This window comes from Podarcis tiliguerta, assembly GCF_965153285.1.
Source record: "Podarcis tiliguerta genome assembly, chromosome: 6".
NCBI classification, from domain to species: domain Eukaryota; kingdom Metazoa; phylum Chordata; class Lepidosauria; order Squamata; family Lacertidae; genus Podarcis; species Podarcis tiliguerta.
In genome coordinates, this window is record NC_139539.1 from 49,954,068 (window position 1) to 49,972,049 (window position 17,982).

The window sequence follows — 17,982 nt, forward strand, 5'->3', positions numbered from 1 at the left end:
CTAGTGGGCAGTAGTTTCTGCAAGATGTAGTTATGTACTGGTGTTTCTATGTCATGACTGCCAGTGTTGTTCTTCAGTGATGTATTTCCATGTGAGAGATACAAAACTAAATAATACAGCTACCTCTGCCACTAACACAAACTTAGGAGCACAATGTAGGACAAAGGAGGGGCAATGTTCATGCATCCATTCCTAAACATAGGCACTGTATGCAAGCCACCACACATGAGGCCCAGAAATGATATTCTTGTTTGTCCCATACTGGGTGACAGGTTTGGCATGAGGTGAATACTGTGGTACCTCGGGTTACATACGCTTCAGGTTACATACGCTTCAGGTTACAGACTCCGCTAACCCAGAAATAGTGCTTCAGGTTAAGAACTTTGCTTCAGGATGAGAACAGAAATCGTGCTCCGGCGGCGCGGCAGCAGCAGAAGGCCCCATTAGCTTAAGTGGTGCTTTAGGTTAAGAACAGTTTCAGGTTAAGAACGGACCTCCGGAACAAATTAAGTACTTAACCGGAGGTACCACTGTATTTAGCTCTCTGAATGACTTCCTGCATCATTCTCAAAAGCCTTCTCAAGAGTTATCACACCACATGTCCATCTAACTTAGAAGATGTCCCTCACTATAGCTGGTTGTTGGTGATCATGTTTTCTTAATTAGCATTTTTTGCTATTACATATCACACATCCTTCTACGCTTCGTCTTGAGAACAAGGAACACTTTGCATTGTTAACTGCTTCTCCCTTTCCCCGCTTCCTCCACAGTCAATTTTGTTGTCAGCCTCAATCAAGCGAGAAGGAGACTCTCCAACGGCATCACCTCACTCCTCAGATGATATCCATCACTCAGACAGATACCAGGTGAGAGAGCAACCAGGAGGACTCAGCTGATGACTGGAAGCCAGGAGTTACTAAGTGCCACTACTAGTTCTTTCAGTGCTGCCATTCAAGTCCTTAACTTTTTAGCCTTTTATGTTTTTCAGGGATTATAATATCCCACTTGTTTAATGCATATATCCTTGCATCTGGGAAATCTTGCCAAAAAAAGTACTATGGTATACAAATGTTAAATAATACCCTTAACAGGTTTGCACCCAGTATAGCTTTCTGGTTCCTAATACTTCTTGGTGCATCGTGGCATAAAATACAGTTGTTAAGTTAATAATACAGTTACAGTTGTTAATAATAATAATAATAATAATAATAATACCCCACCCATTCCTATTTATACCCCACCCACTCTGGGCGGCTTACAGCATATCTAAAAACAAAAAATCTCCCAGTACAGGGCTGCCTTCAGATGTCTTCTAAAAGTTGTCTTCTAAAAGTTATCTCCTTGACATCTGAAGGGAGGGCATTCTGCAGGGAGAGTGCCACTACTGAGAAGGCCCTCTGCCTGGTACACTGTAACTATTATTGAATAACGTTAGTTTTAATATTACTGTATTTTGTAAATAATAGGGACGCGGATGGCACTGTGGGTAAAACCACAGTGCCTAGGGCTTGCCGATCGTATGGTCGGCGGTTCGAATCCCCGTGGCAGGGTGAGCTCCCGTCTTTCGGTCCCAGCTCCTGCCCACCTAGCAGTTCGAAAGCACCCCTAAGTGCAAATAGATAAATAGGTACCACTTTATGGTGGGAAGGTAAATGGCGTTTCCGTGTGCTGCGCTGGTGCTGGCTCGCCAGAGCAGCTTCATCACGCTGAGCACGTGACCTGGAAGTGTCTCCGGATAGCGCTGGCCCCCGGCCTCTTAAGTGAGATGGGCGCACAACCCTAGAGTCGGACACGACTGGCCCGTATGGGCAGGGGTACCTTTACCTTTTCTTTATTTTGTAAATGGATGGAAAATAGGACTAAGCATAATGCCCCAGTTAGCCAGAAACAAGTCACCACCAGTGGGACTCCATTCTGAAAACCATGTAAATGGAATTTGCAGGTGTAAAAAGTGTTGTAGCCTTGTCAATTTTATTGGTCAGTAAGTTTTGTATAGTTTATTAAGGTGTGAACACAAAGGTTATCTGTTGTATTGTGTTCAAAGCCAATAGAAGGTCACTGTACAACTGCAGTTCCTATTAGAGTCTGAAATATGCGCACGCACACATTATGGGGTGCTGCCCATCAACTCCATGGGTATATGGGCTGTACTACTAGTTGGAATGCAGCCAGTGCATAACTGTGCTAATGAATCAGTAGTGGTCTGAGGCTGGGATGAACGTTTGTGTCTATTGTATGACTAATATATCTAGCATTATATGTCTTTTCTTAATTGTTAGTAGCTCCTGCCATAGTCATAGTTTATATAGTTCAGACTATGCCAGAGATATGAAGTGCTCACACTCTGTACTTTCTGCTAGTTCATGCTCTCAAAAATGAATCAACACTGTTCTGAATATTGTCAAATACAGATAAACATTGCTAATAGTATTCTTCTGTATGCAGTAAGTGATCCCAGTTTGCATTTGATGGCTTTACTTTTCACAACAGGCACTTCACAGACTCATAAATTCTTGATGGAGAGGCAAATGGGAATTATAGTTTGCTTTTATAGGGTAGAAGACTGGAGGATGATCCTTTTTTGTATTTTTACTGCTCTAGAATTTGCAGGCCGGAGTAGTACAAAGCAACTCCAGTGTATAACTAGAATATGACTAGGGAAATACACAGGCATCAGAGATAAATCTCCTCTGGGAGCTAATCCAATGGGCTTTATGCAAATAAAATAAAATAAAATTCTCCCCTTGATTCCAAGAGCTGCAAGCTGAGCTTTTCACGTGCTGGATGTGTGCCCTGATTACATATTTCTTTAAAACTGCAGTGCTGGTAATTTTGCATTGCAAGTTCTTTATGGCATTTATGACCAGCTAGGAAATATACTGTATATATTAGTGAGAGACTGGGAAGCAAACTTTTGCTTATGAGGTTGTTCTAAAGGAAATTTCACAAAGTTTGCACTGATAAGGTCTGTTGGTGGCTTAGCAAGGACAGAAGCAGTTCACCATTTAGCCCATAGTGATCACATGAAAACTTAACCTGCAATTACATGGGGGGGGGGCCTCTCTGTGATAAAGCAACTATTTCCACATCCCTGCTACCAGTGATATGTAGAGAACATATATTTTATGTGGATAAATGGTGCAGTCAGCTGCCATGAGGTTACAAAAGGTAGATGCAGATTACCATTTACTATGTAATTGCCACTTGCAAACACTACGGCATGCATGCATTTGCAGGTGGCAATTACATAGTAAATGGTAATCTGCACCTACCTTTTGTAAAGCATCAACAGAGCTGTCCTGTCCAAGCTTTCTAAAATTCCTTACAGAATAACCACATGAACCACAGCCATACATCTAGAGCTGTCAGAACTGGGCCATGGGTTGTGGTCTGCAGTTGGGAACATGGAGTCAGGACCCAAGGGAAGTGAGGAGGCAGGGTCAGAGAATAAATACTGAATAGCAATTAGTACCAGAGGTAAAATCAGAAGACAGGACTCAGGAACATAGAGTAATAAGGATCAGAGGACAAAAAACCAGCGCAGAGCCAGTAGGAGTCAGGGCCATAGTAAAATCAGGATCAGAGGGTAAACCAGAAGGCAGAACTGGGATACCTCCACATGACCTGTTTATTGAACATTCATCCTTGTTTTACTCTGGAAAGTAAAGGTGCTACTGGAAGGATTTTTTTTATTTTGTTTCATCCTGGTTTGTTTGCATTGTTATATGGCTTCCTGTCAATCATTTCCAACACTTTCTAGTGTATTGCCTCATCACTTTTCGCACCACCAAAGTCCTTTTTCTAAAGTGGGGTTGTTGTGCAAGAGCACCAGAATGCTTTAATCTACTTTAATTGTGCAAACCTAAATTAGCTGGTATGCAATTGAATCTTTCCCACAAAATAGTAGCAGTCTGGAATGGATCTTAGTAGAACAAGCAAAGTTCTACTGAGACAAGAAGCCCTCTTGTTTTCCTTCCTGTCCAGGCTTGAATAGTCATTCTGGAAGGTACCTGCCCAAGAAGTTGTAGTGATTTTGCTTGCCACATGGGGTAATTAATGGTCAACAGTTCCTGAAATATGTATTTAGATCTAGTTGGATACAAATGTAATATGGTAAAGCAAGGGAAAATTCAGAAGGAACAGAATTAGGAAGTGTAGCATTACTATGAGAGCTGGAAGGTTGATCAGAAAACTAGGATCTAGTCCAAGTTATAATTTGGCAGCCAAAATTAGTTGCTAGCTCTCTCTCCTACTTGGCTGTTTGGCACCTATACTGCATTTTTCTGTGTTCTTATAGAAAAGGGGAGAAATGTTTTAAGTTAACAGTGTTGTCCCACATGCATTTGATTTAAACTAGAGTTATAGAAAGGCTACTACAAATATTGTTGTGGAATTATGGTATAAAGAAAAAGAACAGATTATGTTGCAATTGAAACTGTCCCCTCTGCATTTGCAGCTCAGGCCCAGAAGCCTTGAATTGTTTTCAGAGAGAGCAAGTGAAACTGACAGGAAGTTGTTGGTTTTTTTGAGTGATCATGTTGAGTGAAATAGCAACGGCAGGATGGTTGAGGAAAAGAGGTGAAAAGAAGCAGAAATGTAGGTAGGTAGGTAAATGAGAGGTTTGAAGTTGCTCTGGCTGCATTAATCTGACATCTCTTGAGTAACGCAAGAAGAACAGTATTGCTTTTTGAAAATGGAATTTTTATACTGTGTCCTTTCTTCCCAGCTTTCTGCATAAGAATAGGATTAATGACATGACTGTTTCTTGACAAAAAGAAAGAGCTGTTCCAGTTAAAGAGTATGTTAGCATTCTAACACAGAGAATCAATTTAGGTCAGGTCCTAGAAAATATTGGAGCACTCCTATCTCTCCTTGTAATAAATGTGAAATGAGGATGCTAAGCACTAGACAGAGTCAGGTTCCAATATTCCAGACCAGGGTTTGGATAGTAAGTAGAGTGGAGCTGCTTGGTAAAAGTGCAATTTGCCTGAAGAAAAATCCATTAAAAATAGGATTTCACCCTCTCTCTAGGCAGTCAAACTGAGAGGAGGAGCCAATCTCATTCAGCCCAGGTATATTCTGCCTTTGGCAGAATCAGTAGGCTATAGCTCCTTCTGTAAATGTGCCACCTTCCATAGATATTGCCAGCATGTACAGTACTAATCAGGCCATTAAAATATGCTTACATTATCCAGTTTATTACAGAGACTCAGTTTTGCTTTGCACAAGTACACACAATGCCTTTGTTGGTTGCTGGCTGGTCTTTATATGGGCTGATCTTGTCTTCCAAAGATTCATAATACGCACATCCTTTGAAGATGTGCTTAAACAGTAGAGTGAAGGAATTCCCTATGGTACTCCCTAAACTCCAAGATACGTTACAGTATTTTGCACCCAGAAATATAAAGACTAGTATATTGTGATGTGCTGCATTCTTGCACGAGTCACTGAGGGATAGTCCATTGGCAACTCAAGTGCATCAGATAATGTGGATAAAGCTTCTAAAGGAGAGGCTCAGTGTACTAGAACGAAGCTGCCAGCCGAGACTTCACTTGAAACAATTGCTCTCCTCCTCTCTCCTCAAAACCTCAATAATATGTATTTTACTACTTGTTTTAGCTTACAAACTAATGTCTTAACATCTGTGAAATATAAAGCATTTCATTCATATATCAGTTTGTGACAGATGCAATGCATTCGCTGTTTCTTAAAATCAGTGCAGACTTAGCATACAGAGGTGCTAATTAGGAATATAAATAGACAGCAGACAGTTGAGATTGCCCAAAATACTTGATTTTTCTCTTTCCCCCCCTTCAAAATCATACTGTCTACTTCTGTGCATATTGACCTAAGATATCTTATCTGCAATTGACCCCAGTGAATTATAATGAATATAAATGGGAACAGACTACAATAAAAATTAGTAATCTCTCATTTAAGACTGTACAACTAGTGTCCCCACCTTGTAGGGGAGCTGTGCAAGAGATATCAAAATGAGTTAAAATAGCAGAGAGATCAGAAGGGTGCAGACCTGTCCCAAATGTCATCCCTTAAGTTATGTATTTACTGAAAAGAAACATGGAAAAGCCCGGTATATTGAAATAATTCAAAAGCTTAGGAAAAAAGCATTTCGAGAGGCTTACGGTTTTTAAAGGTTGTTTTTTTAAAAAAGCAATTTAGGCCTCAGGATTGCAACACTGTCACACATGTTTGCCTTTAAACACTTGGATAGTCTTTGATGGCTTCAGCAGGATTGCTAATAGGATCAAAGTGAATCACTTCCCTTAAGTGTTTGCAGGATGTGGACCCTGGTTGGCAGGATAAAGGCCATTTTATAGATTTATCATTCTTGCAATCACTGACTGTGACTTTAGAGTCATAAAAGAATAAAATAATGACTGCTTTGTCCAATACCATGTTGTATTTGGTAAGGTTTTATCTTCATTTCATCCCTATAGAGAACTTCAGCTCATCACTGCCTTTTGACAGGAAAAGGGAGGAATGCTTATGTTTCTAGGAGTCTACAAGACCTGCACACACTACTTTTTGTTAGCCCTTTTTATTATACATGCACACAGCAGATAAAATACGAAGTATTTCACATAGCTTAATAAAACACCAGACTTTCCACACATGCCAAGAACCATTTACTGGATGTGATTCTTACAACGTATAGTGATACCTATAGCATTTCTTAGAAAAGAGGTGGCTCTCTGAATGGAGACATCAATTTATCAAGAGGGGTACCTTTATACAGTTGCAGCTTGTGTGCAAGTGTGCACTGCTGGGTTGTTGGTTTTCCTCTGCTTAGCCTCACAACTATTATTGCTGAGGGTTCTTAAGGTTCAAAGTTACGGAGCTGCTTATACCTGGGAAGTTACTTTATTGGTTCAGGGCACCCAAAAAGGCAGCTTGTCTTCTACAGAAAGTTGGAGTGGGTTCCTGCACTTTTTGTAGTAGAAATAAGCCGTGCTTTTTTTCTAAAAAAATGTTTAGGGGTACTCTCATTTTCTTACTCATATGGAGATACTGCCCCTCAATGAGGCCAAAGTTAGATTCACAAAATGTTTAGGGGTATGCAAACCCCTGCATCCCCCCAGAAGAAAAGCACTGGATATAAGCTTGAACTTTCTGTTTACAAGGGAGACAATATCGGGGTACTTCCGTCCCTGCTAATTGCAAAGTTATCTTTCCAAATTTTGTTAGCTTGAGCGGCTAGCTTGCCATTTTCCTGCTCATTTCTCAAAGTCTCTGCAAGTTAAAATCCTGCTTGGGGAGCAGAATGCATCTTGTCTGTAGTTGTACAGGAATGCATGTACACGTATGAACACTTAAGACGCAGGGAGGCAGCCTTGATGTGACGACAGGGGTCTTGCAAGCATTTAGCAGTGTCCCTGTTTCCTTCGCCGACTTGCCGGAGGATTTGCTTGCGTAAAAGCATGTGCCTTCCGTGCTTCTCTTCAAAACACAGACGTCCACTAAGGGGGCAGATTTTGGGGGAGACGCCGAGCGACGGGAGAGGAAGTGCTGCTTTGTGCCGGGGACGTTTATAGCCCAGCGATGGGGATATGGGGAGTGAGCAGTTGAGTCTCGGGAATCCGGCTCCTGGGGGTGTTAGAGGAGGGGCTGAGGGAGATCGCATCAAGCCGAGTGGTATTTGCGGCGCGAAGAAGGAAGCGTGGTAGCAAAAGAAAAAGTCCCGAGTCCCAGACCGCTCTTTGCCGCCCCGTTGCCATGAGAACAGCTTCCTCCCCTTGAACTCTCACCCCGCGCAGGCCGCGGCGATGCCTGGTCACATGATCGGAGCTAACATGGCGGCGGCCGCTGTTATGGGGAGCTGATTGCAGGTGCCGGGGCCGTTGCCTGCATCCGCCCTCATCCCCGGCCATGCAGAGCGAGAGAAGGGAACCCGGTGGTCGAGAAGAGGTGTGAGCGGGGCGCGTCTGAGAGGCCGGAGCGTCTCTGGGGACGGAGCCGCTAGGGCAGGAGATGGGGCTTGTTTACATCCGAACGGGGGTTGGGCCATCATCCCTGAGGTGGGAGGGGTCTGCTTATATCCATATCCATAAACTTGGAGGGTGTATTTTTTTTCATTTAAGGACGAGGCATACCCTCCTCCCCTCTTCGGGGCCGTGCAGAACGGCTTTGTTTATCTAAGGATGACACGGGTCCCTGGAGGGGAAAGACCAGGAGGAGGTTGTTTATCTTTGGTATCTAGGAAATAAGGGCAATACAGGTATACTTGTTCATTTGTAGGGAGATTAATCTATAGCTAAGCCAAAGCTAGACTGCAGGCTGCTTTTCCCCGTACAGTAGTCTTGTAGGCTGAGGAATTAGGGAGTGGGGAAGTGGTATGGAACCTTGCAAGCAGTTGGGATAAACAGGGCGCCTACATTTGGGGTGCTGTGGATATCTATATTTGGAGAACAGCCAAATCAGAGGAAATGTGGGTGTATTTGTGTTTGAAGAAGTTATCTGGGGAAGGTTAAATTGTGGTATTGGTTTGAATTGGTAAATGGAGGCAACGCCCAAAAGGGAAGTTTGTCAGGTAGATGAGAGTGCTGTGGTGGATTTTTCTAATCTAATTCCCCCATACACTTCCCAAGACTGCTTCTCAGAATGGGGTAAATAACTCTGTGGTTTTCTCACCAGCAAGTTCCTAATGCTTTTTTGCTCCTGATCTTCTCTTAACAGACCTTCTTGCGAGTGAGGGCAAACAGACAGACCCGGCTGAATGGTGAGTGCAGCAGAAATCCTGTACCATTTCCCCCCTTGTTCCGAGATGAAGACTTTCATTATCTGGGCCTAACAAGTATAATGCTTCCTTTCTTTACAAGATTCCTGAACTAAATATGCCCCAAAGGGTTAAAGCTTCAAATCAATCATTTGTATTCCTAACACGTTTTGTTCCTCTCTGAACCCTGTCTTAAGTTGCTGCCCCTGGTTTACATTTATGTAGGCCTCCCAATGACATTGGTTTTCAGGCAGCTTGCAAACATGAAATATAATGCGGTAAAACAACAATTGCAGGAAAATATTGTCAGCAAAGGCAAGAGAGAGAATCATTTACTCAACATTATTAAAACACACCATGTGGAAGCAGTAGATTACAGTTCAAAACTTTAAATAATCACAGATCTGAAAATGCTTGGGAGAATTATTTTTTTTAAGTATTTTACTTGTCATTGAAATGGCCATAAAGACGTGGCAAGCAGGCCTCTCTGAGGGGGGCATGGCATAATTGGGGTACCACCACTTCTTATTAAATGGCCTGGTTGATATTTCAAAGGAGAAATTATCAATGCCAAGTAGAAGAATTGTTTTACTGCTTGCCATTTTAAAAATAATGATTTTCTTATGGGTGTAATGAGATTAGTCTTTTTTCCCAATGGCATTGTTTTCACTTGGTTACCTGCTATAATCTCCAGCTGTCAACAATACCTGCTTACAGCTAAAAAAATACATACAACTATAATTCCTGTTTGTTTCATTTATTACAACTTTTTTTTTAATTCCATCTTTCAACACCCTCCCCCAATGCTGTTTTGAAACAATGTGCAGGATAAAAGCCTTTAATATCTCACCTGGTTATATGGACCTGATACCTCAGTAATTTGCAACTTGGAGCTGAACCTAACTATTACTACTGTGTATGTAATAGCAGATTCCATAATTTTTGGTCTTAGGATAGACCTGCCTTCAGAGAAGTAATTAATTCAAGATGTACTTTGTAATTTTTATCCAATAGTACATAAAACACAGTGTATTGTCACTAAGTAGGAATAATTTTTCAAACATTTTATATAGTGACCCTTTATTTTAATTGATTCTACTTCCACTGCCAGTGAACAGAAAAACATGTACTTTTATCATCTTTAATTTGGTCAAGAGTAAAGATTATGAAAATTCATCCCTGAGAAGTTAAGAGCAACTTTAAATTATCCTGACAGTGCAAGAGGAAATTTTCCTTGAATTCTTGAATGCCAGCAAGATTCAGAGCTGTAACATACTATGTTGGATAAAAGGAGAGAACTCTTGAATTAATGAGGACTGTGCACTATGTAGTGAATACACGTGATCTGACTTTCACATACACAACTACAATATATTTCTGCTACTGAATGATTCTGGGATATGATTAATGAATACAATTGCAGTATTCTATTGATCATCTTGCAAACATTCCCTTAGGGCACTTGCAGCTATTACTGGAAATGATTATTGCAGAAATGCTAATATTTTTCAAAAGAATATGATCATTTTTGAAAGCAGACCTAGGTTTTGCCAAATATATTGTATGTTGGCTGTATTTGGACATAATTCTAAACCAGCATTCCCCAACTGGTTGCCTCCAAATGCTTTCAACTTCATTTCCCATCTTCCCCAACCACTGAGTACACTGGCTGGGGTTAATGTGAGTTGGCATTCAAAAAATCTGGAGAGCATCAGATTGGAGAAGGCTGTGCTAAATCATGTTCTTGCATTATAAGAACAAACCTCCGTAAACCTTGGGCCAGTATACCCAACCCAACCCTCTGGCTTGGCTATAACAGGAAGATCATCACCAGTTTAACATGTTGTATAAACCATAAGCTGTCATTAGTTTTAACTGTGGTTGGCTTAAATAAATTATCATCACAGACGTATGATATGAAGTTGTCTTGTTTCCACTAACTATAGTTTGACCTAGTTCAGAGGACACAGCAATCTGCAATGCATCTAAAACCAGCATTGAAAATTTCCAAACTCTTCTGCATGGCTGTGGTAGTGATAGGGGCGTGAGTCCTGGGCAACCTGTTGTTCGTTTTTTCAATGCTAAAGTGTGGTTTAATATTGCATCTAAACCATTTCATTGTCTCTGTGTTAGATCATTGTGAGTGTTTGGTGTCCCAGCATAAACGTGCTCTTCTTCCTCATTATCTTTACCAACTGCTGTGTTGTGTTAGTTGTATATCTTATGGTATTTGAAGAACAGCTAAAGTTATAGGATAGTTGGGAGTCTAAAATCAGCAAGGAAAAGACTGGAGCTTGGGTCTTAAGTTCTACAGTGCTTTGATTTTGCTTTGATTTGTTAAGTCACATAACATACAAGATTCACATTCCTCTTTCAGTCCCCCACCCCACCTTTTCTATGTACCTGAACACCATTACAGTTTCATTCTTTGGAATACTTTTATTAGTCAAGCAGAACTAGTCCAGCCATAAGCTTAAGTAACAAGAATGATTATCTGCCTAGGATTAGCAATATATGAGTAGTTCAGAATCCTTCAGATTGCTTTACACTTGCTAAACAACTTAATCAACTCTTGTATTTTTGTTCATCCTTCCTTCAGGTTATTTTTAGTCTAGATTGGCACTTTCTGTAGACATAGGCAGTTCATTTATCTTTTTACTTTGGGGTTCCACTGAACTCTCAGGATAGAAATCTGTCATTGAGAATGTATTTTCCCACACCACTGTTTCCAAAGTCTCTCTCTCTTTGTAGTCTTTTACAAGGACTTAGTCAAGATGTCTTTGAAGATCCAGGTGTGGTAAAATTCTCTTTGCAGATCCTCCCCTTCAACTAACTCATTTTTTTTGGAAAATCAGTAACACTTCCAGCAACACAGAGGTTATTGTAAAGAGAATAGAAATCAACTGATCTCTGCCAAGTGGAGGAAGTGAGTAGATTAGCTTGCTGTTCCTCTCTCTATACTTTATGTGAATGGGCTAATGTCTGTACCTTGGAGAGTGCTGTTGCAAACTCATTCCCATGGAGACACTATAGAACAGAGTATTGGATTAGATGGGCTTTCGGCCTGATCCAGGAGGACTGTTATTATGGTTTCAGTTGATGGTCTAAAGCTGATGGAAGGCACTCTGTGCCACTGAAGTCACCTGAGCCTCAAGGGACAGCAAAGGGTCCAGAAGCACCACCAAGCTATGTATCCGCTCCTTGAGCGGGATTATAACCCCATCAAGAGCAGGCAGCCTCCCATTCATCTAGTCTAAGGAACTACCCACTAACAATGCCTCTGCCTTATCTGGATTGAGGTTCAGTTTATTGGCTCTCACCCAGTCCATTACCGAGGCAAGACAACAGTCCAGCACATCCACTGCCACACCTGCAGATATAAAGGAGCAGCAGAGCTGTAAGTCATCATCAGATTGCTGATAATGTACTTCAAAACTCTGGATAACCCCAGCCAGCAGTTTCATGCAGATGTTAAAAAGCATAGGGGATAAAATTGAACCCTGAGGAACCCCACACTGAGGGCTCCACATTGCTAAAGAGCACTTCGCAAGCATCACCCTCTAGAAACAACCATCCAAGTAGGACCAGAACCACCGCAAATTGGCCCACCCCTATCTCGGACAGCTGCCAAAACTGGGCCTAACCACCATTTGAAGTTGGTCTAGAAAATCAGGTGAATAGGAGGCTTTGCCTGTACTAGATATTGCATGAGATAAAACTTACTTTTAGGTTTGTTTGTTTCTACACTCTATTCCAAGACTTAGTCAAAGGCCTTAGACCTTTGTGCCTCAAATAATTTAGCAAATAGTGATAGCTGCAAAAGGTGCACCACCTCTTTATCAGCAGAATTAGAGGTGTTGGAAAGATATGTCTTTGAAAAATCTTTGACCTTGATATTGCTGTCCACTTAGAGTAGTTGTATGCAAAGATGGGGTGGTAAATTACACATATAAAGGGGTGCAACAGCAGATCTTTAAGGATGGGCAGTTTCACATGAGACAGTCCTTCATGTAGCTTGGTTTCAAGCCGTTTAGAGTTTTATAGGTAACAACCAGCACTTTGAATTATGTTCTGAAATGGATTGGAAATTAATGTTGCTGATGGAATAAAAGGTTCACATGATCCCATCACTTTGAAGTGTTGAAGAACCAACGTGATCATTCCTCAGATACAATCATGTACACTCTCCCAAACATAGGACCTTCATTTTTACTTCGTGGAAACAAACTCTAGTTTGCCCAGTAACTCTCAAACCTTGCTTCAAGCTATCAGTCATGAACATCTCAGTTTGTTTTTGTGTTTGACTTGGACCAGTCCCAAGCAGATTGGTCTGAAGCAGAACGGAACAATGCTGGAAAGAAGAAAGTTTTGTCCAGGGCTCAGATCCCTATATTCCCATAATTAATCACATAAATTATCAAGGCTGTTTGTCACTAAAAAATCAAATCAAATCTTATAGACTCTTAAAAAACCCCCACAACCTCTAGAGGTAAAAAGGAAAGGAAGAAAGCATGCAAAATGTATATAATGTGAGAAAAAAATGCAAGGCCTAGTTATAAGAATGCCCAAATAGTTTAAATATCACTCTATTAATTAGTTGTAAAGTAACATGTTTTAGTGGTCACATTTGCACCAAGTTTTAGAAAATATATGAAGAACTAGTAATGAGGAAAAAATATACTAAAATTAATTATTTGGCATTTCTAAATGATTAAATTAAAAAATTGGCATTTTTAAATTATTTAAATCAATTCACCCTGACAAAAGTATGTCTTAATATCCAGAAATCCTAATGCATCTCACAACAAACTGTTCAGGTACCCTGTTAGACCTCATATCAGCACTGAACTTGGGTCATGCATGCAGTCTTGTCCAGCACAAGAAACTGAAAAGGAGAGGACTTGAACCAGTTATGATTGGCAAGCAGTCAGGACTGAGTGAGGAATCTGCCGGCATGGCATCTTTAGCAGCAGCAGGCAGATGGAATCTGCTCTAGAAGCTTCAGGATGAATAAATGGATAGAAGAAACAAGTTAGGGAGCTAGAAGGGATATTGACTGGGCCTCTTTAGCTCAACTGGGTGCCTAGGATAGATGGGGTGCAGAGTTCAAGCTTGGGTTTTTGTGCATAAATGGCAGACAAAACATTGATCAAGCATTGATCAAGATAGGTATGTAAGAGAACTCAGTATGAATTCCATGCTTCCACCCAGCAGCTGAGCTCAGTTTCAGAAGAGTTCCAGGGATCAGCTGCACAGTACATATGGAGGCATGGCAAGATAAAGGCAGGGGATTTGTGAGAAAATGAAGCAGAATAAGAAAAGACTTCAGAAAAGGAGGAGTGCTCCCATGCCCAGTACGAATCATGAGAAGCCTACTTGTTTCCTAGAAAGACCTGTCAATCAGGAGCATAACACATGATAAACTCCCTTAATAGAGCAAGAAAACAAGAGCCTGATAAACATGTCAGTAGCATAAAAGATTGAGACTAGCATTAGTTCTTCTATCTGCAATACCTCAAGGACCACCTCTCTCCATATGAACTCCCTTCGACCCTGAGATCATTTTCTGAGGCCCTTCTTCGTGTGCCTCCTCCACAAGAGGTCTGAAGGGTGGCAAAACGAGAATGAGCCTTTTCTGCAGTGGCTCCCCATTTGTGGAATGCTTGCCTCAGACTGGCACCTTCATTATACACTTTTAGGAGCCAGGTGAAAATGTTCTCTTTAACCAGGCCTTTGGCTGTTTGACATCTGATGCTCTTTAAAAGTGTGTTTTGGAAGTGGGGGTTATTGAGTTCTTTGTGTTTTTATTATGTATTTTGTGTCTTTTATGTTGTGATTTTATGTTGTGAACCGCCCTGAGATCTACAGGTATAGGGTGGTATTCATTTTATAAATAAATAAATTGGATCAACAAAATAGAGGCTGTCACAGATGAGTGTTCAGTGTGGAAGGGCAGGTCTCCCCCTGTATTTTAGGGTCCAGGCATAACAGAGCAGCTGAAGTAACTTTTTGCTGCAACTCAAAGGCCAAAGTCAGTGTAGTCCAGGGTGAGCCACGGCCATAATGAAGAGGGAAATTTGGCAAGATAGATTGCTTGACATTATGGACACACTGGTGCATTGGCATCATTGTTGTAATATAAGTGGCCTCCTTGCATCCTGGGTGGGAACTGGAATAAAGAAGCTTTTTTTTTAAAGAAGAGATCCGCAATGAGGGACATTTAAGTGAAAGTCTCTCATGCTGTTTTATATTCAGATTTTTTTAAAAAAAGCCCTGTGACTTAAGGGTAAGGAAAAATCAACCCAGCCCCCCTCTTTGCTCCTGCGACAGGAATACAGGGGAGAAGGATTAGCGAGCTAATTAGAAATGATTGCATCTATCAGCACTAATTAACAATACTGTGGTCTCACTTGTGTGTTCTTTTGAGCTGTTCTCCTTCGGGACAGCTCAGCAGTTGCCCCCCTTCCTCTGGGGCTCCTCCATCCCTCCTACGTTGATTAGAAGTGATAGTTGAGCTCTATAGTAGCAATTGGAAATGCTGTTCAGTGGCTTTCAAACAGCCCCCGTTTTTTTTCTCTCACACTCCAGATCTACCTCTGCCTGTATCAAGCTACTGCAAAAGGTGTTGGAACAGAAACTTTTTGTTAGCTCTTCTTCACTCCATTTACACTTTTGTTCATGCTGCTCTTACTTTGTGAGCAAAGCAATTTTTCTTTGCCCAGTGTCTCATGGGTCTCTAAGGTGGACTGTGTTGCTTAGAGCCCCTAATGCTCTTATTTGCTGGATGTTGTTGAAAAGGTTGCCAGCTGAGGCACAAAAATCCTTTGCATTAGTACTGTGAGTCATGATAGCACACAAGCAATGATGGCAGAAAAATCTGCTGACGTATAACCGATTCAAAAAGATTAAGGATCAGTATAATGACAGGTCTAAAAGTTTTGCAAGGGCACTTAAAATTCAAGTTTAGTTTTTCATTAAGTGGACTTTTAAGTTTATAGAAATGATTATTCATGGACCCTGAGTTTTTATGAAGTGGTTTTCAAGTTCTGTTTCCGTTATTCTCACACCAGACTTATGGAATAAGTTACATTATGTCCATAGGGTTTGCAGTAAAATGTTTTACAAATCATGCCACTGGGAGTCAACAGGGAATGTTGCCCCAGCTGCTCCTTGAGGGCAATGAGAAATATTTCTGAAATCCAGGTGGTTCGAACCATGCCTCATACATACTGAGGATCTGAGCGAGTATGACATCGGAGGGGAGTCGTTATTGGCTCTGGATTTGGTAGTTGAGACCCACAAATGCAAGTCAGGTGGGTAAGACATACAGATTTAGGACAGATTTGCAAATCATATTCCTTGGGTGAATTAGGATTACCTTCACTTGCCAAAGTGAGAGAGCCCTGTGTGCAGCTTCTTGTGGGAGGGCTCTTGCTTCCACCTTGGAATAAACAGCCTAGTGATAATGGTAGCTGCACCTCTCTGCCCTGTGTTCTTCAGGTGGGGAGAGGAGCTCTAGAGTAGTTGGAGTGAGGATAGTGGGGATGGCTCAGGCAAATGGATTGCAGGTGGATGTCTGATCCTCCTCTGCTGATTAACTAGCCTGTATTGCCAGCCCAAAGTTCTTGAATTTGCTTATATGTTAACTCCAGAGAAAAAGGCCCCAAACAGGGGGGGGAAAATACTTTTATTGAGTCAACATTGGTCTGGTTAAAAGCTTTTGCTGGGTTCCTGTATTGCCTCCTTGGATTATGACTAAAAGCCTACCCTGCTTATGGCATTTGTCTTACTTTCCAGTGCCTCCCTTAATTTAGTTTTTGGGTCCTTTCTTCCCACTTGGTGTGTGCAGCATCTCGTTCTCGCAGTGCAGTTGCAATACATTACAATTTCTGCAGCAAACTGGCAGGCTCATAATGTCAATAATTGTTACTGCATTAAGTGACTTCTCTGTCATGTCATCTCTTGTTACTACACAGAATATCCTTGGGCTCTTATTTTGGTCTCTGTCAGAATTCTGACCTTCCTTATTAAGTTGTTCATTTCCCCTGTCTGTGATTGAAATATCTGATAATATTTGCTTAAAGCCATCTCTCTTAATGATCAATGTTGTTTTAATCCAAATTTTTCAGATGTTTTGTCCACATTTAATGAGGGTTCAAATTAATCAGCAGTTTGGTAAAGGAAAAAGTTCACCAGAGGGGCATGTCTCTTGAGCCTACAATAGAATTTTCTCCCCAAAAAGCAAACTTCAAGCTCCATGATTGGAATTACTTGTATATATTCTGCATTGCTTCTGCTTGTAGTCATTTTGAGATGAGATGTAGGAGATTAGGGATAGAACCTGAAATTGTAGGATTGAGCAAAGAGTACAAATAGGGATAGAGGGACACGGTGCTGTTCTAAGTGAAATCTTCTGAGCACAATTAAGTCCAGTATAGTCCTGCTGTGATTTCTAAATATTTACTGGAAACTGCCTGTGTGTGTTTGGGTCTTTTCTCCATATTTCAAAGCCTGCTTACCTTTTAAGCAGAAGCTCTCTTTCATAATTATAGAAATCATTTTGACAGAAACCCTTCTTTCTGAGATCTTCACAGCTGTGCAGATTACTAGGCTCTTGGGGCTTCCCATTTATACTGATTGGTGTCTTTTCTTAGAGCAAGCTTCAGGTAGTCATGTTAGTCTGCAGAAGTGTTTTGTGGCATCTTTTATAGCAGTTTGAAAACTGTTCTCTAGTCAGTATATTGTAAAACACAACTATTGAATAAGTCTGATTAGGAACAACGGAGGCAAAAATAAAATTGATGACTTATCCTAGGGTGGATTCAGGAGGCGAATAGGACCCAACTAGTATCTTCATCCCAACAGTGTGGGTTTTGTATTTGCAAGAGATGCTGAACATGAAAATAGTGGTTCTTAGGCTTTCCCGGGGGGGGGGGACAGTATTATAAAGATAATGGAATCAGATATGCCCTTTTGAGGGCAAGGCACTTGGTTTGTGTTTGACTTAATTTCTACTGTGCCGTGAGGATGGTCGCTGTTTTTGTTCACTAGGGGGGCATTTGGTTAAATTCATTAAAGGTTCTGTAACTGCACAAGATGAAACTTGAGCACAGCTCCTCAAGATGAAGCAGGTGGAGTGTGGTGGGGAGCAAACCACTGAGGCTCGGTGGAGGAAAGAGCAAATGTTTGCCTTGAAACCTTGCATCTATATCACACTCACTCTTTGTAGCTTTCAGTTGTTCATATTG

General features: G+C 41.2%; 1 protein-coding gene across 14 annotated transcripts in view; it reads left to right on the plus strand.

Moving 5' to 3' along the window:
* Nucleotides 1–17,982, plus strand: part of RNF220 (ring finger protein 220) — a 314,664-nt gene that overhangs the window by 229,421 nt on the left and 67,261 nt on the right. For 13 of the 14 annotated variants that reach the window (XM_083446089.1, XM_083446091.1, XM_083446087.1 and 10 more), the window contains 2 exons: nt 771–866; nt 8,695–8,737. In XM_083446089.1, coding sequence (XP_083302215.1) covers nt 771–866; nt 8,695–8,737 — 139 coding nt within the window. Of the gene's footprint in view, nt 1–770; nt 867–7,760; nt 7,927–8,694; nt 8,738–17,982 lie in introns of those variants that run through there. The other variant, XM_083446085.1, reaches the window with a different exon arrangement.